Source organism: Cibotium barometz, chromosome 24, assembly GCF_041138505.1.
Source record: "Cibotium barometz isolate CiBa-2024 chromosome 24, ASM4113850v1, whole genome shotgun sequence".
In the NCBI taxonomy this organism is placed as follows: Eukaryota; Viridiplantae; Streptophyta; class Polypodiopsida; order Cyatheales; family Cibotiaceae; genus Cibotium; species Cibotium barometz.
The window spans coordinates 7,105,171-7,128,181 of NC_141069.1; the positions used below are offsets into that span (position 1 = coordinate 7,105,171).

Sequence of the window (23,011 nt, forward strand, 5' to 3'; positions counted from 1 at the left end):
CACCGAACTGCTGGAATATCTGACTCCAGCGGTGTTGTCGATCACTCCACTGTGCACTTGGCATCGTCTGAATCCAGCGCAATGCGTGATGGTCAGTGCGAACCTCGAAGTCACGGCCATACAGGAAATGTTTCCAATGTTTCAAGGCCTGTATAACTGCTAGGAGTTCATAATCATAGACTGAGTAGTTCTTTTCGGCGGGCAGTAACTTACGAGACATGTAAGCTACCGGATGACCATTCTGTTGCAATACACCTCCAATTGCGATGTTACTCGCATCGGTGATCACTTGAAATGGTTCGTCCCATGAGGCAAGGGCTAAACAAGGTGCTTCTGACAAAGCCACCTTGAGGTTCTGGAATGCCTCCAACACTCGTGGAGTCATTCGAATCTTTTGCCTTCTTGTTTTCACTCCCTTTAGCAGATCGGTGAGGTCTGCCGAGAGGTCGGAAAACTTGTCAATGTGGGTGGAATATGCCTGGCATATACCACAAATGATCTAATGTCATAAGCTGTCTGTGGTACTTCCCAGTTAACAATCTCGGCCACTTTAGCCGGATCCAGTCGAATGCCTTCAGCACTAATTATATATCCCAAGTAATGTACCTGGAACAGATAAAATTCTGACTTCTTTTCATTGACGTAGAGCTCGTTGCTTTCCAGCAACTTAAGGACTTTCTCCACATCAATGTCATGCTGCTCAACTGTAGCTGAAAATATGAGTATGTCGTCCAAAAATATGAACGCACACTCTCCAATCAACTCCCGGAAAACACGCATCATCATGCGGTTAAATGTAGCTGGGGCGTTCGTCAAACCAAATGGCATGACCACAAATTCATAGTGGGCCCGTTCTGTACGGAAGGCTGTTTTGGGGATGTCCCCCTCTACAATCCGTACTTGGTGGTACCCACTCTTTAAATCCAGTTTGGAGAACACCTTAGCTCCATTCAGCCTCTCGAGAATATAGTCAATTCGAGGCATCAGGAATCTGCTCTTGATAGTCAGCTTGTTGAGTGCACGATAATCGACACACAACCGAGAAGACCCATCTTTCTTCTTGACAAACAAGATCGGTGCTGCAAATGGCGACACGCTGGGGCGGATGAAGCCAGCTTGCAACAATTCTTGGAGTTGGCGGTCCAACTCCAATTTCATTGCCTTAGAAAGGCGATACGGAAACTTGCTCGGGGGTTCCGAGCCTGGGAGGAGGTCAATCCTGTGATCCTCTGGTCTGGACGGCGGGGGGAGCTGGGGAGGGAGACTGTCCCGAAGAAAAATCTTCTGGAACTTTTCATGGAGGACCGAGTACTTCTCGGAAGCACTGGCCACCGTCTGGGCTGTCTGGATGTAAATCATCGCACACTAAGTGCCTTTTCTGATTGCTCGCTTAGCCTGCAAGTGGCTTATGAGCGGAAAGTTTGGAATACCTGGCTCACACTTAATGGTCACCGGGGTGTTCGACACATTCCGATTGATTTGAAACGTGTGCTTGTCCCACTTGACATCAGGAAGAAACTTGTGAAACCACTAGATACCCAAAATTATGTCTGCTCTTACAAGAGGGGCAACCATAAAGTCACGCACAAACTCGATGCCCTGAATTACTAACTTAGCACCTAGAGCTTCATACTTGACGCTCGTTGTCATACCTGTGCTAAAACCCTCCACCTGTTTGTCCACCGGAGTCAACTCGAAACGGGCACGCCTAGCGGCCTGTTCCGTGACCACATCCTCCGTGCTGCCGCTGTCAAACAAGACAATGACTCTCTGGCCATCTATGTAGCCAAAGGACTTGAGCAATTCGTTGCGCTCATACTCCTGGTCATGGGCGCCCTTCTGCTTATCTTCGAGCTCCCGGCTAATAATTGCTCCAACTGAAGCACCGGGGGTTGAAGAACTAGGGGTAGCCGCTGGGGTCTGTGTGGGAGCTGTGCTCACCACGGAAGCTGTGGAGGCGGCGGCGGCCTTTGGAGGCTTCTTCGGACAATCCCGAGAAGTATGTCCTTTTGTGTGACAAAAGAAACATCTACCCTCCTTCTTGTACTGAGAAAGCTCCTCAGCACTCAACTTGCCACCTGTCTTGCCTGCCTCCGCTTTCTGGTCTGGAGTAAGCTTAGACGCATTAATCGAGTTCTTGAAGCCAGAGGCTCACGGGCTCTGTCCTGGGAAGACCCCGTCTGGTTCTGGCTTTTGTCCCCCGAGGTGTTAGCCTTGGGAGAAGCCGGCCGGCTGGGAAGTCTTGGGCTTGCTACCATTGTGTTTCATTTCTGCATTTGCGCAAGCGAGAGTGCGTCCTCAAAGGTGGCTGGCCTAAACATACGCACCTCCCATTGGATTTGCGTGTCCAGGCCATACAAAAATTGCCCTTTCTTGTTCGTATCAGATAAGCCTAATTGCAGACACAAGGTCGAAATTTTATTGGCAAACTGAAGGACTGGTTGTGCGTTCTGACGCGCTCCCCTGAACTCGTCTTCGAGTCGCTCAAGGTAGTGGGGTGGTAGAAACCGCTGCTTAAGGTCGCGGACGAATTCGTCCCACCCATAAGCTGCCATACCTGCTCTGGTGTGGGCATGAGCCCACTGAGTCCACCAAGGAATGGCCTCACCTTCCAAGTACCAACTAGCTAAGATCACTTTGTCAGTATCTGTTTTCCTAACTGCGGCAAAGTAAGCTTCAAATTGATGCAACCATGAATAAAGAGTTGTGGGATCGAGTTTACCATTATACTTACTGAAATTCATTTTCTCGGGAAAATGATTCGAGGGCGCCGCCGGTGTCAATCTAGCGTCCAAAGCTCTGAGGTAACGCTCGTGTTCCACGCGTCGCATGGCGTCGTCTTCTCGTTGTCGAATCTCCAATGCACGCATCTGCAACTCAAGCAAGGAGCTTGGCTGCGGCTGTGACCCCGCGAGAGGGTCCCTGTGAGACGAGGATCTGGTATCTGGGATACGGAAGGAGAGGGAGGAGGAGATGGAAAACGAGCGAGAACGCTCCTCCAGAGCCAAGATCCGCGCCTTCTGCTCATCCAACTTGGCTGTCTCGTCTGCGATTGCTCGCATCATCTGCTGGAACATGTCTGTGACACTCAAGCCTGGTGCCCTAGCTGGGCTGCCTGGTGCACTCTGGTCCCATGGTTCTGGTTCTCTCTCGTCGCCGAAGCTCGCCATAGCGGGAAAATGCAATTCCTTTCCGGAACGCAATCTGACCATCCACTATCTGTGTGGGAGACTTCCGGAGGCTTCCGGAGGCTAAAAACCAACCGTCCTTCGAGGGACAAGAGTCACTCCGAAAGGGGCAGTCCACCGGCGTCTAAAAACCAACCACACGAGCGAAAAAAATTTCTGGTTTTCTTTGCTGAATCTTTGTCCTTGAAGTAGGCTCTGATACCACTGTAGTATGCGGAAGCTTCGAAGAAGGATCGGTACTTCAAAACTCAGAAATCAGCACTCTTTTCGCGACGGAATTAACGCACAAACTGAAAGGAGATGTGCAGAAAATAGAGAGAGAAGGGGGAGATGGAGAGGACACAGTATTGGGTCCCAATTACCCTCTGTAGGGCCCCCACCACGGATGGTGTATTTGCTGTATTAGAATGATGTAAATCTGAAAACAAATACAGGAAACTTGACCTTTTCTTGGCTGGAAAATCCGGCCCTTGACCTTCAAAAGTCCACCCCTTTGCTTGGCAATCTCCTTGGCTTGACTGGCCCTCGATTGGCTTGAGCACTTGGTGAAAACAGAGATGAATGATGGGATTATGGCCTCCACTATTTATACTCCTCCTCAGGAGCAGTCGGCTAGCTGAAAAACAGGCTATGTCCCACGACTGGTAGAAATTCAGCAATAAATGCTGAATTAAATCTCAAAAAATACTGCCTTTTTTTCCTAGCAGGCTGAAAGTGATGCGCCTGCTTGGGCTGGACACCACTTTTGTCCACAATCCCAAGGCTGGGCAGCCTGTATGGGCTGCCCCATACATGCCCTACAGCCATCTAAAGGCTGTATGCTCCTGAAAATAGCCTTATCTTTGCCCTAGGGCTGTCCCACAGCCCTTCCATGGCTGGTGGGTCCAGCCTAGGCCTTCCTAGCCCTCATGGAGATGGTTTTCACACCATTCCCATGCCCATACTAAGCTCCGGGGTAGCCCTATGGGCTGGCCCCTTGTCCTAAACATAATCTACTCAGTGATCTGGCATCCGGTACCATACCAGATACACAGAACCACTGACATCATTCTAGAGGGAGACTCACAGCGCAGACTGGCACTGTTTCATGTGCAGTACAGTGCACACCTGACCTTAGACTCCTGTGCAAGACAATGCACACCTGACCTCGGACGTCTGAGATGGATCCCTGGCTGACTCGTCCCGGACTGGGCTTACATGGGACCAGTTCACCATCCCAGGTCCTGCACCTTCTGTACAGAAATGTCTACGTGGCATCCAAGTGCGGGATGCACGTGACAATCCATAAGATCCATGTCACCGTATAATCCAGTAACAAACAAGCTCAAGGCACACAAACATGTGCCGATCCACATGACCCTTGGCGTACCCATAAGTCCCCTGCCAACCAGGCATCATGTCCACTTTACCACTTGCACTCCGTGTTGGTACTCTGACCACACACCTTGGATGAGAGGTGGGCTCAAGTAACAAGATAAAACAATCACTCGCAAGCATAGATAGCCTGGTGGTCCATAAGCGTTTTTGCTACACATAGTTTATAGGCATTTCGGCCACCAATAGTTTGTAGGCATTTCGGCCACCAACTCACTGTCATGTGCATGAATATGCCATGGACATTCTCAGAGATTACCCCAGAAGAGGCAGCCTAGGGCTGTAGAATTAGGTTCCTTTTTGTACCATAGGAATATACTGAATTTCCAGCATATATATCTCTCTCTACCCTCTCTTCATGTCTGCGTTTTGCATCAGCATGTTTCCAGTAGTGTTTAGGGCTGAAAGAAGACCCCCAGAGCTTCCGCGTGTTACATTGGTATCAGAGCATCAAGCTCAGCAAAGCTAAACACTGAATCAGTCCCATATGATGGTGTACAGGTTCAAGGTACAGGAAAGTACATGGGTATGAAGCCCAAGGCAAGGAACACAGAATCGGGAAGAGCTCCCATGAGGTTTGTTGGTGGTGTTCCGTAAAGCCAGAGGGGATGGCTGAGCCATATAGGTTCTCGAGCAACGGTCCCAAGGGAGGGTTATCCTCCAAGGGGTGATGTGAGAGTGCCAGACTCATTCCTCAGGAATGAGGACCAAGACAGTGTTCAGAGTCGGGGCAGGAATGGATTGTGGACTAGATGGAACAGATGCATAGATCTTATTCAGAGACAGAGTGGTTTTGGAGACCGGGCCGGGTTTTCGGTGAAAAGGGTTGCCAGAGTTGGATGGTTGATAGAGGGACTCTGGGAATAGAGTGGGATGATGACAATCATCCAAGAACAGGTTGGAATCCCGTCATCAAGTTTAGGAGAGGGGGATGTCATGTGCATGAATATGCCATGGACATTCTTAGAGATTATCCAGAAGAGGCAGCCAGAAAAAGGCAGTTAGAACCAGAATTTAGGAGCATCAGGGTGCAGATGAGGTAGTAGCTTGGACTTGGAGCCAGGGCATGGATGATGCGCTGTCGGCTGAACCAGGTAGGAACACATGAGCTGTCGGCTGATTACAGAAGTGGTCGACTGGACCAGATCAAAGGCGGCTAGTTCAGATCAGAGAGGTGCTGCGTTTTATTGATTAAATGCCAAGACTGTTGGCCGACTGCTGGTCGGCCAGTTCTCCAAGGAATCAAAAGGCCAAAAAAATAGGCAAGGATGCTCATCATTATACTCATTCATTCCTTTATGGAGTGGATCCTTAGGGTCCATATTAGGACTAGACTTTTGGGTGTCTATCACCTTTTGTATGAAGGCAGCCTAGGGCTGCAGATTTAGGTACCTTTTTATACCATTAGAATATACTGAATTTCCAGCATATATCTCTCTCTCTCTACTCTCTCTTCATATCTACGTTTTGCATCAGCATGTTTCCAGTAGTGTTTAGGGCTGAAAGAAGACCCCCAAAGCTTCCGCGTGTTTCACTTACACTACCCTCTCAAGTGTCCATGTTCCCTTCCGTCTGCACTCTATTGTTTCACCCATACATGGTACTAGGTAGAAACAATCTTCAAGAGAGCACGTAGGATAAGAGAACACTACACAGGATATGTTGAGCTTGACATTACCCTCTGTCCATGTTCCCTTCCATTTGCTCTCTATTGTTCCACCCGCACATGGTAGAAACAATCTTCAAGAGAGCACGTAGGACAAGAGAACACTACACAGGGTATGTGAACCATGAGTTCCATAAGTCCAATGCATCGCAAATAAAGGGAGCCATAAACAATGTTTCCTTGAAACCATCTCAAGGCAAATAACAACACCTTTCTCCTTGCATGGCTATACAAGGGTTAGTGAACATAAAAAACACTTCATAGTAAATAGCAAAAGCACCAACTTTGCAAACTCAAAGTATACTTAGCTTTTCTTTGCTAGGTTGGTCATGAAGCCAAAAGAAATATCTCCTCACCATATCCTTGAGATATCTCGAGATATATCTCCATATAGCTTGCCTGTAAGCTTGATAATATAATCCACAATATCCACATGGAAAGAGTACTTAACGTACGCACATAAAGCCAACTCATACTTCCAAGATAAATTGTGAATTCATAAATCCTTAGACCAAGCTGTCTACTGCTCATGCTCTTGCTTCATAGGCTATGAGGTGGCTGGCCATGCTTAATAGCAATGATGGTAAGTGTGGTCCCCACTTGAGATCTTTTCTCTTCCTCATTGATAGAAGGAAGCCTCCGCTTCCAAGGAAGCTTGTACTCTGATACGAATGAAACTTGTTGGGGTAAAGGCGTTATGCCCACCCTTATAGTGTGTACAAGCCCATAAGTTATAGTACATAGTACACTTAGTACTTTTAATGTACTAAGTGCACTATGTGTACTAGTGCAATATACATGTGTGATAGGGGAGTCACACACTCACTTGATGAGTTGACTTATCCCCACAACTCTCTCTCTCTCTCTCTCCCTTGCTTCTCTGTGTATGTCTCCCATGAATACTCTAAACCCTAATTCAGGTTTCTCCCCATCAACTGGTATCAGAGCCTCTGCCCTTTGAATCTCTCTGCTGCATAGCTCTCGTTTCACACAGCCTTTGCCCTTTTGAATCTCTCTGCTGCATAGGCTGCACTGTGGCCAGACAGTGCTGCCCCATCACCCAAGTCAAGGCCATCCAGCCAGTAGCGTGGGCTGCCCATCCACTCAGGCGCAGCCAATCAAGCAAAGAAGATAGGCGAGCGAAGAAGATAGGCGAGCGAACTGAAGCGTGGAGTTCTATCTTGGTGGCGGGCGTTGAATCAAGCCGTCAACTGGCTGCTGGGCATAGAAGGCGCTAGGCGAATACACTGGCGCTAGGCGTGAGCGAAGGCGAATACACAAGCGTTGGGCGAAGGCGACGTGTCGGCTGGCTACCGGTCGGAGGCTGCATCAACAATAGCGCTAGGCGAAGCGAGTGGCGTTCAGCAGCGAGCGCATAGGCTAGATAGATTGCGTACCAGCGCACACAAACAGGCAAAGTCTCACACAACTGGAGAAGCCTGGCGATCGCAGGTCGCTCGCCCTTGGCCGTATTCATACGCTCTCTGATGAGCTCATCAGCTACGTCCTGGAGCTCCTCGCAGCTAAATACTTGGCAATTCTCTCTTGTGTCAGCAGCGTCTTCTACATATTTTGCAATGAAGATCCATTATGGATGAAGCTGTGCTTGCAAGGTCACGAGGGATTACTTAGATACACTGGTAGCTGGAAGCATACTGCTTTGAAAAGAGCTTCAAGTTGCCATGAGAGCTCTTGGGTTTGAAGCTGGCACTGAGAGCATTCATAAGCCCGTGCATCGGCTACAGCTGCAGAAGCATCAGCATCAGCATCAATAGCAGCACCAAATTCTTCAACCTTTTTTTTTCTGCAACAACAAAACCCGCCTGCAAATCAGAGAAAAAAAAATCAGAAAACAACAAGGTATTTTCCTCAATTTTTTTTTGGGATTTGCAATTGAGCAAGTACAATCAACAATTGAGCAGGTACAGGTGTCGAATTGCTCAATTTTGAGCAAAATTGGCAAAATTGGGTGACATTGGTCACAATCAGGATCAATTTGCAGGACACTGGTCACAATCAGGATCAATTTGCAGGAAATTGGATGTCGAAATTTGGGGCTTTTGATGTAATTGTGCAATTAAGCACTCATACATGCTGTATGATGTGAGAAATCGCACATTCGGGCAAAATTGCAGCAAATTGCAGTGCAAATCAAGGGGCTTTTGTGCCGATTGAGTTGATTTGCATGCAGGCAATCGCATTTGATGCTGTGGATAATGTGCTGATGCCTTACAAGCACTCAATGTGCCTGTAAATCAAGGGGCTTTCATGTATTGGATGTATATGTGGCCAAGGGGAAGCATCGTGAACACTCTGGATGCCTTCATGTGCGTCAATGTACCATGCATGATCAGAAATTGATCTTAAATCAAGGGGTTTTTCAAGTTTGTATGCTTGTTGAGCTTGGCAAAGCAGCAGGCAAGACATTTATGCCTTGAATCCTCAGAAATCAGCTTGCAGTCACGGGGCTTTTGCCCAATTTCTGTTCGGAACTGTTGTATGCAGTGTTCGGGACTGTTAAAGTCTGATTTTCACTCATTTGGACAGCCAGGAGAGCATTTATTGCTACTGTACCTGCTGGTACAGATTTGGCACAGCTTTGTGCATGTTTTGGCATGGCTGTACACTGTTTTGAGTGACCAAAAGGTTCAATTTCAGCTGCTGTACTTGCCGGGACAGGTTTGGTACATCATTGGTGAGCACTTGGTACTACTGTACAGTACTTTGGAAGGGCAAAAGAGCACATTTAAGGTGCTGTCCAAAATCTGCAGCAACCAGATTTTGGTGTTTTCATCACATAAAGTGGGAGAAAAGTTGCATTCTTGCTTCCGCAGTGGGAGATAAAGCTTGGGAGAACATTTGTGAGCACTTTGTGTGCTTTGGGTGCAGTGTTTGCACATCTTGGGTGCAGTGTTTGCACATTTTGGGTGCAGGGAGTCAGGCATTAAAGGTTGCATATTGCTATGGCAACCACAGGTGAGAGCTCTTCATTGCTTCACATCAAGAAGCTTGAAGGCTCGCATAACTATGATATTTGGCAAACCCAGTGCTACAATGTGTTGCTTCAGAAAAAGCAGCACAAGCCTATCAAAGAAAGGGGTGTAATGCCCGCTTCTCTTACTGCTGAAGAGTGGGAAGATATGGATGAGCTGGCAAGATCTACTATCATGTTGTCTGTGTCAGACTCATTACTTTTCAGCATTCGTGAAGAGAAGACAGCTTGGGGAATGTGGCAGAGATTGCAGGACTTGTATGCCCAACAAAGTGCCTCAAGCAAAGTGTATTGGTTGAAGAAACTCATAGGTCTTCAGATGAAGGAAGGGGCTTCTATGACAGCCCATCTCAATGAGTTTAATGGTATTGTCAGCCAAGTCATTAATCAAAAGTTGGCAATGGACGATGAGTTCAAAGCCACTTTTTTGTTATGCACTTTGCCAGAGAGTTGGGACACATTCAGGACAGCCACTAGCAATTCGCATGCTATGCTGTCATATGCAGATGTTGAGGGTGCTCTTCTTCAAGAAGAGATGAACAGGAAAAACAACTCTGTTGGAAAGTCCAATGCAATGAATGCACGTGGGAGATCCCAGCAAAGGGGTAAAAGCCAAGAAAGGGGAAGGAGCAAGTCTCGCTCCAAAAAGGATTTGGAATGCCATTATTGTGGCAAGAAGGGACACATCAAAAAGCAATGCTACAAATGGAAAAATGATCAAAAGGAAAAGGGAAAAGGCAAAGACAAAGAGAAGGATGAAGCCAAAGATGTAAAGCCAAAGGGCAAAAGTGGAGTCAAGATCGAAGAAATCAATGTGTCACATGCAGGTGGCAGTGAGGATGAGGTCCTCTTTACGTCTTCACTTGATGCCCATTCACTTCTTACAGGTGGTCATGGTATGCACTCATGGATCATTGATTCAGGTGCCTCCTTTCATGTCACAGGTTGCAGAGACTTGTTTGTCAGGTATACTGCTGGCAATGAAGGAGTGGTTTATTTGGGTGATAACCATGCATGCAAAATTCTTGGCAGAGGTGATGTGAGGCTTGTATTTTCAGATGGCTCACAGCTTATGCTCCATGATGTCAGGCATGTGCCTGAGATCAAGAAGAATCTGCTTTCTACTGGACAGCTTGATGATGCTGATTATGTTACCACATTTGGTAGTGGAAAGTGGAAAATTAGTAAGGGCTCACTGGTTGTTGCCAGAGGCTCTAAGGTGGACACTCTTTACTTTATGCATGCAGGTGTTTGTCACCATGCTAATGTAAATGCAACCGAGCTGCCGGAAATCTCTATGTGGCATAGCCGGTTGGGACACATGAGTGTCAAAGGAATGGAGCAATTGTCTCGTTTGGGTTACTTGCCTTCTCTAAAGTTTTCAAGTTTTCAGTTTTGTGAGCATTGTATATATGGTAGGCAACTACAGTGCCCCCACAAGAAAGCTCTTGGACAGAAAGATGCTCAGTTAGAGCTTGTGCATACAGATGTATGTGAGATGCCTCAGCTTTCTTTGGGAGGGGCAAAATATTTTGTGTCTTTTATAGATGATGCCACACGCAAGGTGTGGGTTTATCCTCTTCGTTTGAAGAGTGATACATTCTCAGTGTTTCAGAAGTTTGTTGCTCTTGTTGAGAATCAAACTGGCAAAACACTGAAGGCTTTGCGTTCCGACAATGGTGGAGAGTATACGTCCAAACAGTTTCAGGACTTTTGTGATGCTAAAGGCATCAAGAGGGAGCTCTCTACTCCTTATGATCCTCCACAAAACGGGACAGCAGAGAGGATGAACAGGACCATACAGGAGAAGGTCCGTTCTATGTTGTCACATGCTGCATTACCTCATGGTTTTTGGGCTGAAGCTGTTATGACAGCCGTTCACCTTATAAATAGGTCACCTAACACGAGGCTTGGTGGGAAAGTGCCAGAAGAAGTATGGACAGGGAAGCCTCCGTCATACAAGCACTTGAGAGTGTTTGGTTGCGTTGCGTACGTGCACATACGCAGGGAAATGCGCACCAAACTTGATCCTAAGTCTCACAAATGCATATTCCTAGGATATGGTGACAGAGGTGAAATGGGGTATAGACTTTGGGATCCCATGAATAGAAAGATCATACGCAGCAATGATGTCATTTTTGATGAAACATGCATGTATAAGGAGCCTGCAAGGCAACAGGAGCCTAGCAGAGTCATCTTTGATGATGATGGACATCATGGACAACAACAAAGGGCTGTAAATCAGCCATTACAGCAGGAAAATCAGCCCTTAAATGGTGCTGAAAATGGTCCAAATGGACAGCCAGAGATGGCAGAAGATATCCATATGGATATACCACAGTTGGAGGAGATACCGGGCATGATATTTCAGCCTTATGGCATGGAACAGGAGCCACCAATGGGTGATATGCAGGCTGGACAGCAACCTGCAAATGATGGTCATTGGGTACGGAGGTCCACAAGACCCTCCAGAGCCCCTGACAGGTTTGTTCCAGGGGTTGACTATTTGATGCTTACTGACTGTGGGGAGCCCTCATGTTATAAAGAGGCTTTACAGAGGGCAGACAAAGCTCTATGGGAGCGTGCCATGAAGTCAGAGATGGATTCTCTGCATAAAAATGAAACATGGAAGTTGGTGCATTTGCCTGCAGGCAAGAAGGTTTTGCCATGCAAGTGGGTATACAGGCTCAAAATTGCACCAGATGCAAAGCCAAGATACAAAGCCAGGTTAGTGGCTAAGGGCTTCAAGCAGGAATATGGTGTGGACTTTGATGAGATCTTCTCTCCAGTGGTCAAAATGACCACACTTAGAGCTGTGTTGGCTTTGGTTGCACATGATGATCTGGACTTGATTCAGATGGATGTGAAGACTGCTTTTCTTCACGGTGATCTCCATGAGGAGATATATATGCAGCAGCCAGAGGGTTATGCAGTGAGTGGAAAGGAGAAGCTTGTATGCAAGCTGAAAAAGAGTCTTTATGGGCTCAAACAGTCACCAAGAGAATGGTATCATAAATTTGATACATTCATGAAATCTCAGAAATTCAGGAGAAGTGACATAGATCACTGCTTGTACACCAAGAAAGCTTTGGATGGCAGTCTCTTGATTCTCATTTTGTATGTTGATGATATGTTGATTGCCGGGAAATCTCGTAAAGAGATGGATGCATTGAAAAAGAGGCTGCATGAAACCTTTGATATGAAGGATTTGGGTGATGCAAATCACATCTTGGGTATGCGGATACTTCGGGACAGAAATCAGCATGTGTTGTATTTGTCTCAGAAGGAATACATTGGCAAAGTCTTGCAGAGGTTCAATATGGACGGGGGGAAGAAAGCTAGTACTCCTTTGCCTCCATATGTGAAACTCAGTGCTATGGACAGCCCACAGTCGGATAGAGACAGGGCTGATATGGCCAAGATTCCGTATGCTTCAGCTTGTGGCAGTCTCATGTATGCCATGGTTGCTACTAGGCCGGACATTGCATTTGCAGTGGGAGTGGTTTCTAGATACATGGCCAACCCTGGCAAGAAGCATTGGGAAGCAGTGAAAGGTGTCATGAGATACCTGAAGGGCACACAGGATTTGTGCATTTGCTTTGGCAAACAGGATGCATTAGTGCATGGTTACACGGATTCGGATTATGCCGGTCATCCAGATAACCGGAAGTCTACTACCGGTTATGTGTTTACATTCACAGGAGGTGCTGTGTCATGGATATCCAGGATGCAGAAGTGCACAGCCTTATCTACTACAGAGGCCGAGTATATTGCAGCCACAGAGGCTTGCAAGGAGGCATTATGGCTATCTCGGTTAGTGGTTGATTTGGGTTATACAGGGGATATTCCATTGTTGCATTGTGACAGTCAGAGTGCCATCCAGTTGGCAAAGAACCCTGTCTTTCATGCAAAGACGAAGCATGTGGATGTGAAGTATCACTTCATCAGAGAGGTGATAGAGAACAAGCAAATTCAGCTTGTTAAGATTCATACGGATGACAACCCGGCTGATCTGTTGACGAAGAGTTTGCCTCCGGAGCGGTTTGCTCATTGCAGACACTTGATGGGCATTGGATGAGGCCATTTTCAGCCTTGATATGGCCTTGTATATTATCATGTACATGCTGATTTTTTCTTTTCCTTTACTTAAGGGCACTTTGCCTTTAAGTGGGAGGTTGTTGGGGTAAAGGCGTTATGCCCACCCTTATAGTGTGTACAAGCCCATAAGTTATAGTACATAGTACACTTAGTACTTTTAATGTACTAAGTGCACTATGTGTACTAGTGCAATATACATGTGTGATAGGGGAGTCACACACTCACTTGATGAGTTGACTTATCCCCACAACTCTCTCTCTCTCTCTCTCCCTTGCTTCTCTGTGTATGTCTCCCATGAATACTCTAAACCCTAATTCAGGTTTCTCCCCATCAAAACTCGCAGTGCTCGGGGGACTAGGGCCTTTGACACACTTATTGATACCATCAATGCATATTGAAACATTTAAACATGGTCACAACCTTAACACATATCCATCATCACTTCGCATAAAACATAAAAGCTGGACAAAACATCCATAAATGCTGAAAATGGAGCTTGCACATGTGACACCGCACAGAGGCCGGAATGCCCCCCCCTCCCCCCCCCCCCCCCCCCCCTTTAAGTATTTTATTACCCAAGGAGAATAATATCATGTACAAGCTTTGAGGGCCTTACTCTCCCCATGGGAGATGCTGGATTATCCATATACAAATGCCATAACACAACCCAACATGAGGCAATCATAAAATTCAGCCGGCACATAGTTGTAGAAATGCTGAGCCAACAATATAAACCATATACCTCCGTGTGGGTACTGATTCTTTCCCAAAAACCATGGGTCTTCATGCAATAGAGCTGGTACAACAAGTACAACTCTCCATTCAGCCGGTACAAGTACAAGGGCTGGTATAGCAAGTACATTGGCTGGTACAACAAGTACAACAAGTACAAGGGCTTGTACAACAAGTACAATGGCTAGAAATCATAATAGAATGATTAAATACCCTTGCCTTCAGTATTTCTTCGCAATGGAAGCTTGCAAAACAGTCCTCAACAACCGGTATTCTTCATGGGCAGCCTTCAAGAGAGAGAGAGAGAAAGAGAGTAGCCATAATTCAGCCGTATTAGCGGACATGCAGATTTCACATTGTGAAGTTTTCATCCAAGTTGCGGCCAGTTGATATTGTGCTTATTCTTTCTATCTTTAGCGGTGCATTTTCCCTATCAACTACTTATTTACTGAACTGATTCTTTCTATTTGCTACTTCCCTTAGTGCTAGGCTTCATTATGGGGCTGAGTCTGCCTTGCATCTCCGGAGGTTTGATAGAAACTCAGTACGAAGGGCTTTGTGTGAATATATGCTCTTATGTGTGTGTGTGTGTGTGTGTGAGAGCATATCTTGATACAGTGTTCTACACCCACTATTGGGCACTGATGACGTTAGTGGAGATGTCGTAGTATCTAGTCCATACTATGCATAATGGAGTTGATAGTTGTATAGTCTTGTGGGTTGACTACCATGAGTATATAACATGCACGTTCCTAAAAGGTGAATTTGGGCATGTTCTTGGATTCATCTAGGTATATATATATCATTAGGACAGCGTGTAACAGTTGTAGAGGCTACTGTGCAGCAAGAGAGACTCCTTTAATGAAGAGAGAGGGAACCAATTTATAGATTTGGGACTCCCATGAGTGAAAAAGGAAAGAGAAGGCTATGATGACAAGTGGAGAGCCACACAAAAGCTGAAGTGACAAGTGTGAGGCCACTTGTCTCACTTTGATCCACTTTCTAACAAGTGTTAGGCCACTTGTCTCACTTTGGTCCACTTTCTTGCCACATGTCCCAATCTAAGAGATGGGTCCTTCCATAAACTTTATCTCTAAAAATATTTCAACTGGTAGCCCATTTGTCGTAGGTAGTTTGGTAACTCTTGGTATTTGCTCAATTTCAGACATAATGAAGCAAACAGTATTTTCATCGGAGTCGGGCCAAAAATAGCAACTCTTCTAAATTTTAGGAGTGTGATTCTTTGTATTGTAGGATAATCCCCCATTCCCAAAGCTTGTACTTTCCAAATATTTAGAAATCCTGGAGTCGGAGTCCACCAGACCCCTTTCATATTGGGAAATGTCCAGGCTGGTGACACCAGTAGTCCACTTGACTATATATAGCATTACCTCTTCATTCATTCTCTTGTACCACTTCATAGATCATATCCGGTACCGCTTCTGCTCTACTGTTGCTATTGCGGGGGATTGCACTACATCTTCTTCTTCATCATCGGCTCTTCAAGTCAGCACATCAGCGTTATACATCGCCACACCTTGGGACAGCAGCCCACTCTCTGCTACAGGTCAGCACATCAATGTTTTATATCAGGCCACACTTTGGGACAACAGCCCACTCTCTGCTCTACAGGAGAGCACTTCAGCGTTTTTCTACAGCTTACCTTGGGACAGCAGCCCCCTCTCTGCTACATACAGTAGTACATCAGCGTTTTCTTTTACAGTTTACCTTCGGACAACAGCCCACTCTCTGCCACATAGAGAGTACATCATCGTTTTTCTTCTACAGGTTACCTTGGGACAGCAGCCCACTCTCTGCTACAACAGCATCGTTTTTCTTCTACAGTTTACCTTGGGACAGCAACCTATTAGTAGTCATCTCCTGTCTGTACATTACACCAAGGCCTCTGTTGTGGGTGTGCCCGCCCATTTTAGGTGTTCCCCCATTTTTCCTCACTTTCCATAGTATTTTCCCATTTTTGCTAGGTGTGGGAGGACTGTTTTCTGCTTGTAGGCTACATTTGTTGCTGGCCGATTGATCTGATGCTACCCGACCTGACCTACAGTACTGGCTGACTGATTTGTATTTGATCGACTATGTTTATTGCTGGTCGTGAACATCCATGGTGCTATCGTCTGTTTATGGGGTGGCCAACTAGCAGCCTGGGCCATATAAAATGGCTTTGGCTGCCCCACACTTGTCTTGTATCATATTCGGGATTTTCTTGTGTATATAGAGCAGATTTACACAGCTTCTCTCTCCCTCTTTCATCTGCGTTTTGCTCTCTACAGCAGTTGTCTTCATTTCCGCTGTGCATTCTCACATGGTATCAGAGCCCTAGGTGGCTTGAAGCTTGGAGACAGTGGGACCTCGAGGGTTTGCTGATTTGTGGTGCTGATTGGAGATTGCTTGGGCTATTCGGGACTTGGAGATTGGGTAGAAGGCAGCCATCACCGTTGGACAGCCACCTTGCATACTATTTGCAGCCTCTTCTTGATTTTTTTCCCACCCACCCTCCCTTCACAAGACCTTGTGAACCCTTGAGATGGCAGACTTGCTTGAGATGGTTGAGAAGCACGTAAAGATCCCTACACTTCCCACGTTCCCAGTTGATCGACAATTTAACGGGAACAACTATGGCATTTGGAAGGTAATGATGGGGTCTGTCTTGGAGTCTTATGACTTGTTGATTTCATTGTGGTTGGTGTTCCACGGCCGGAGTTGGTGTTACGACGTGTTTTTTCCTCTGCTACGGCTGTCCATATCCTCAACCGATCTCCGACGACTTCAGTACCAAAGATGACTCCATTTGTGGCTTATTTTGGCAGGAAACCAGATGTCTCCCATTTCTATGTGTTTGGGAGTAATGTTCACATTCCAAAGAAGCAGAGGGGGGAGCTTGACTCGAAGTCCCAGAAGCTTGTATTTGTGGGATATAACTCTCTTTCCAAAGTATACAAGTTGTATGACCTGGAGGAGCGGAACGTAGGTTGTTGTCAGTCGAGATGTTGTCTTTGATGAGCATGTTCTAGCTTCCATTGTTGATGAGCCGCCACTTCTTGGAGACCACAAAGGACGAACCTTGAAGATCGCACAAAGCTCATGACAAAAGCCATTCAGCGAAGCTCTTACAGGTAAACTATGCTTTGATGTCTCGTATCATGCGGGACAAAGAGCCCACTTCTGTAAAGGAAGCTCTTTCTTAGGATACTTGGAGGAAAGCCATGCAAGTGGATCTGGATGCCATAGAGAAGAATAAACTTGGAAGTTGGTTTTGAGGCCGTCAAAACAGTCAGTCACATTGGTGTCAAGTGGGTCTGTAAGACCAAGTATACGTCAGATGGGTCGGTGGACAAGCACAAAGCCGGACTTGTGGCTAAGGATTATGCTCAGCGGCTTGACATCGACTATGAGGCTACCTTTGCATCGATAGCGAGGATGACCACGATTCAGACCATTCTTACCCTTGCCTCTTCTAAGCTCTGGTCTGTATATCAAATGGATGTAAAATCCGCGTTCCTTAATGGTGACTTGTAGGAGGAGGTGTACATTGAGCAGCCTCTAGGCTTTGAGGTTCCAAGATCAAAGGGGATGGTTTACCGGTTGCGGAAGGCCTTGTATGGTCTTAAGCAGGCTCCCAAGGCTTGGAATGAGAAGATTGATTCCTTCTTTCTACAGACTAGCTTGCGTTCCTTGTGATACACAATCTGCTCTGGCTGCAAGATCTCCTCAAGCTCATCCACTTCTCGTGGATCCTCAATGACCGTCTCATTGGGCTCGGACCCTACATACTTGTGAAGGAGACTCACATGAAAAGCATTGTGTATGTGCCAATGACTAGGTAATGCCAATCTAAAAGCCACTTCATTGATCTTCTCGATCACTCGAAAAGGTCCATAGTACCTGGTTGCAAGCTTAGGATATGCACCCTCTTTGCCAGGCCTCTTTGCAAGTCTTGCTTTCTCAAATTTCAGCAATACGCAATCATCTCTTTAACATCCAATTGTGTTCTATGCTTGTCGGCAACCTTTTTATGCTTGTCTTGTGACCTTGCAATGGCTGTCCGCACCTAAGCAAAAGCAATATCCAAGTCTCTTACATACTCATCAGCTGCAAATCTCATCCTTTGTGCGAAGGATGGGTGGCAAAACCACCTTACCATAAACAATCTCAAACGGAGCCTTTCCCGTAGATGCATGCACTGTGGTGTTGTATGCAAATTCCACAAGCGGTAAGTACTTCTCCCAAGAAGACTTCTGATCCGCCACATAACATTTTAAGAGATCCAACACGGCTAAATTTGCAGCCTCACTTTGCCCATCCGTTTGAGGGTGATAAGCTAATGAGAAGTCCAATTCGGTGCCCATATTATCAAATAAGGCTTGCCAAAAGAGACGTGTAGTCCTGGGATCTCTATCCCCCACAATGGACTTCGGCATTCCATGATGTTTGAACACTTGTGCAAGATATATTTTAACCCCTTTTTAGGGCTGGACAAAATGCCAATTTTGGACATATACTTGGTTACTAAACTTCGGATTAGTAGGGATCCTGGGATCAGGAGATTGCAAGCAAATGTTGGGGACAAAGGCTCAAATGAAATAATACTTGGCTGAAGAATATTTATGGCAATTGGCTATTTAGAGCATCAATGTGACTAGTATATAAGTGAGACCAGCCAGAGTGCACAACTAACTAGGCTCGGGGTGGATCGAAGTACAGATCCTATGGTTGAGTAGTGGCACCCTTTATGTTTGGTTAACCTCTAAGGTGTCTTCTAAGGTGTCTTCTATTGTGTCTTTGCAAATTGTGTGTTAGCATTAATTTTCAGTATTCAGCCTGTAATTAGCATTAATCCAGATCAGCTTCCACGTGCTTGTTACAACCTTACACCTACAAGAAACATCTGAAAGCTGTCTGAATGCAGTAAACTGCTTGCTCTTGGCACTTTCACTACGAAAAAGGCTCCAACATATCAAAACAACCCCCACCCTCCCAGGCGCCACCGTCCCCGCCCCCTTTTTTTTTTTTGAAGATGTCATTGCCTAATTTATGAGACTAAACTTTACCTCATTTCTTCACCACATCAAAGGCATGTGTGTGTCCCAGCGTAGCGCAGGCCCTTTGCGGAGGTCTCCAAGCAGGTGCAGCGGGGGAGGCGGCATGTGAGTTTATTTTAGGGAAGCTATAGAGAGAGAGAGAGAGAGAGAGAGAGAGAGAGGGGCGTGCACCTCGTAATCTTCGACGTAGTCGCCCACAATCATGAGAGCCGATTTCTGCACCATGTTGGAGGAAGCGAGGAGAGCCAGCTGCTGCGGTTGAGACGAGGTTGCCTGTCACTACCCCGGGCCGCGTCTTGGGCCTTCTGTATATACAGGCCCAGGACAGGTGTGAAAGGCCACATTCATGCCACGTGGAGCGCCATCCCAAGAGGGAGTTCACATGCTAAAAATGTTCGTCATCCACAATGTTCTCAAACCTTCCTCGTCTACATTAGTTGTCATGGACATCAAGGTTTTTACTTCAAATGGGAAAGTGGCTTGGTTGTGGGGCACCTCTTCGAGCGTTGTCCATTGTCTTTGAATGGTAAATCTTTGGAAAAGTAGTAAATCCCCTTATATACTTGGAGAACCTTTTTTTGGGGGGTTTTGGTGACTTTCAATTGATATTTCAAAGCCACCTTGAAGCTTGAGACCTTTAAGAGACTAGGTGTAGCATATTCACTATTGGCGTATCATATTCACTATTGGTGTATCATATTCACTTTTTGACTGTATTATATTTTCTCTCAAGTTGTGAGCAATTGTCACAGCATTACACTAAGGTTAGTATTGCCCCCCTTACCCTCTGTCATCTCTCATGCAAATAGCCCACACCCAACCCCCCTAACTCCTAGATGGACTCCCCAAACATGTAATGCTTAGAGTGTGCTCCAAAAGAATGGAGAGATAAAGGGGGAGAGAGAGAGAGAGAGAGAGAGAGAGAAATAGTCTAGGTTATATCATCCCCCATGCAAATAGCCTGCACCCAGCCCCTAACTCCTAGATAGACTCCACCATCCATATCAGCTCCTAGTAGGCCCCTACTGTTGTGAAGCTAGAAACATGTAATGCTTAGAATGGAGAGAGAGGTGTTCGGGGGCTGCTTCCAGGCGCTGAGCCTTGGGAGGAGCTTCTTTTTCAGTGGTGGCTGCAGGCTAGAGCTCCCCCAACAGGCGAGAGCATTGATCAATTGGCGCAAGACAATGGCTTTTTGGATCAGTAGCGCTCCCGCTCCGGCATGGGGCCCAGACCCGGGATTTAGATGGATTCCTCCTGGCACAGCAGTGCGGTATCTGGGATGCCAGATTGGACTTGATTTGTCACCTGAGCAGCAGATCGCTCCGCTTCTTCTGAGCATTCAAAAGAAGCTTTTATATTGGAGTACAGCTCGGCTATCCTTGGCTAGAAGGGTGGTGGTGACAAATCAGGTGCTTTTAGCGACAAAGAGAGAGAGAGAGAGAGAGAGAGAGAGAGAGAGAGAGAGAGAGAGAGACCTAGGGTGGCCTTATCCCTTGAGATTCTCTCAGCATGAGAAAGTGAGAGAGGACCTTAGTCCTCGTCTCTCACAATATGTAGGCGTGCATGGCACCAAGCATAAAGGCATTCATAAAACTATGAAAAGTGATTTCACTACTATCAAGACTTGTCATGAAATTGACCTAATAGAGTTGGACTTCGTGACCTAATGTAACATCCCATGCATGTCATCCATGTGTGCCCATGTGATGACTACATGCCTAGTTCAAACTTGGCCTGTCTGTAGATGGGTCCCACATTATTTGACCCATTTGCAACTTAAGTTTAGTAAAGACGTTTTCAACAACGTAGTTTTATAGCATTTAGACAATTTGACCCATTTGCAACTTAAGTTTAGTAAAATTTATTTTCAGCGCGTTGAAAATAAATTTTACTAAACTTAAGTTGCAAATGGGTCAAATTGTCTAAATGCTATAAAACTACATCATTGAAATTAACTTTTACTAAACTTAAGTTGCAAATGGGTCAAATGATGTGAGACCCATCTTTGGACACAAAGTAGACACTAAGCTAGGCATGCTCGTGTCATTAGATGATTGGTTTGACCATTAAGTCACATCCAACACATCAATCAAATTTGGTGGATTTTGGCTTACATTTCCAACATTTTGGAGATCTTCATAAAATAGTCGTTTGGCTATAAGTAGCCTCTATTGTTTTCCTTGTTAGGGGGTCTTTAAAAAATGTGTAAGATAGCAACACGTGCGTACAACAGAAGAGTGCTTTTTTTTCTTGTGGAGTTAAAAAATAATCACATACATAAGGGGGTTTAAAATTCGAAAAAGCGAGGAGTACTTTTATTATCTCAAAACATACAAAAGGTGTATATCGAAGTTGTAAAAATTCATAGTTATGGAATTTTTTATAATTTTTCCCTTGAATATGCACATGCTTTATGGCATTGTTACTTGGTCACCCTTGTAGAAAGGATTAAGATGGGTGTATTCAAGAGGTTAGGGCCAATCAAGATGTAGTCGGGCTCTCGAATCCTAGCACAAGGATGTGGGTTTGATCCTTATGCATGGTGCCATAATTAAGGGGGTAGGGGAAGGGCCTACCCAAGTGTGTGTGCATAACAAAAGCATCAAAGTGTGAATAATCCCCCCCCCCAAAACAAAGGATTAATATAAAGTATTGATTTCTCCTTGATTCACTCCACCTCTTTTGCTTGATTCTCTCCACCTCTCCCAGAATATCTCCACACCTCCTGAATCTCCTCATGCTATCCTTTATTCTCTCCCAGTAGATACTTCTCACCTTTTCACAGGTTCTCTCACATTTACAGATTCTCTTTTACAGCCTCTAGCCAAGGGCTTGTTCCCGCACACACCCTATTCACTTGTATATTTCAACACCTCCTTTTAAGTGAATACTCCTAGCACACCTGGACCCTTTACCAAGTTTCCCTCTTACTTGATAGTCCGCGACCAGTGCCTCAAGTCCCTAAACTCATAGTCCTTGACACTCTCTCTCTCTCTCCATGTGTCCAAGGCTACTACAAGTTCCCGTGACCTTGACTAAAGTGCTCACACATACATCTACCACATGGCCTACATCATCGGTGGCTCAGAGGTGGTTCTACTATGTTGGGGCAGGTTACATTGGGTTGTGGGGTTTCTGGGGTTTCTCTCTCTCTCTCTCTCTCTCTCTCTCTCTCTCTCTCTCTCTCTCTCTCTCTCTCTCAGAAAAGATGATCCGACTCCACTTCTTTAGGAGCCTCCATGAAGTTTGCCGATGTCGTTCCTTCTTCACTGGGTTTACTGTAGCAGTCTCTTGCCATGTGTCTTGGCTTTCCACAGTTGTGGCAAGTGAAGTTCCTTCCTCCTACTCTACCTCCCATTTCTTCTCTTTGCCTCTGCTCTCTTGCTCTAGTAGAGCTCCTTCTATCTCGTGTAGCTTCAATTCAGGTACATTCTTTAGTGTTGCCACAATGTTTTCATATTCACCTTTGTCCACACTCTTCAGAAGCACTGCTAGTGCCTCATCATCTTCTACCTTTTTGCCAATAGCTGCCAGTTGTTGCTTAATGCTTTTATATCTGTTCAAGTGTGTCATTAAAGGTTCACTTTCCTTCATATCCAATTTGTAGAATTGTATTAACATATTTATCTTTGAATTTTTAGCTTGTGTGCCAAATAATTTATTGAGTTCATCCCATGCATCTTTTGCCCACTGTATCCCTATGATGTGATGAATGATTTCATCATTTAAACTGAGTGCGATAACTCCCAATGCTTTTTCATTCCTGCTCTTCCACTCATTTTTCCCCCTCACCTCTGGGCATTCATCTCTTCCCTCAACTAACCCCCACAGATTTTTCCTCATGAGCAGATACATGGTTTTTGTCTGCTATGTGTGGTCTAACTAATGCTCCAGCTACGTT

General features: G+C 45.8%; 1 protein-coding gene across 3 annotated transcripts in view; it reads right to left on the reverse strand.

Moving 5' to 3' along the window:
• DJ1D (Class I glutamine amidotransferase-like superfamily protein) overlaps nucleotides 1-19,444 on the reverse strand; it is a 39,599-nt gene extending 20,155 nt beyond the window's left edge. For 2 of the 3 annotated variants that reach the window (XR_015268862.1, XM_086818086.1), the window contains exon 1: nucleotides 19,282-19,444. Coding sequence is in view for 2 of the 3 variants with exons in the window: in XM_086818086.1 (XP_086674212.1) it covers nucleotides 19,282-19,335 (54 nt within the window). In the remaining variant the exon portion in view is untranslated. The remainder of the gene's footprint in view (nucleotides 1-19,281) is intronic. The other variant, XM_086818087.1, reaches the window with a different exon arrangement.
• Between the last annotated feature and the right edge of the window lie 3,567 nt (nucleotides 19,445-23,011).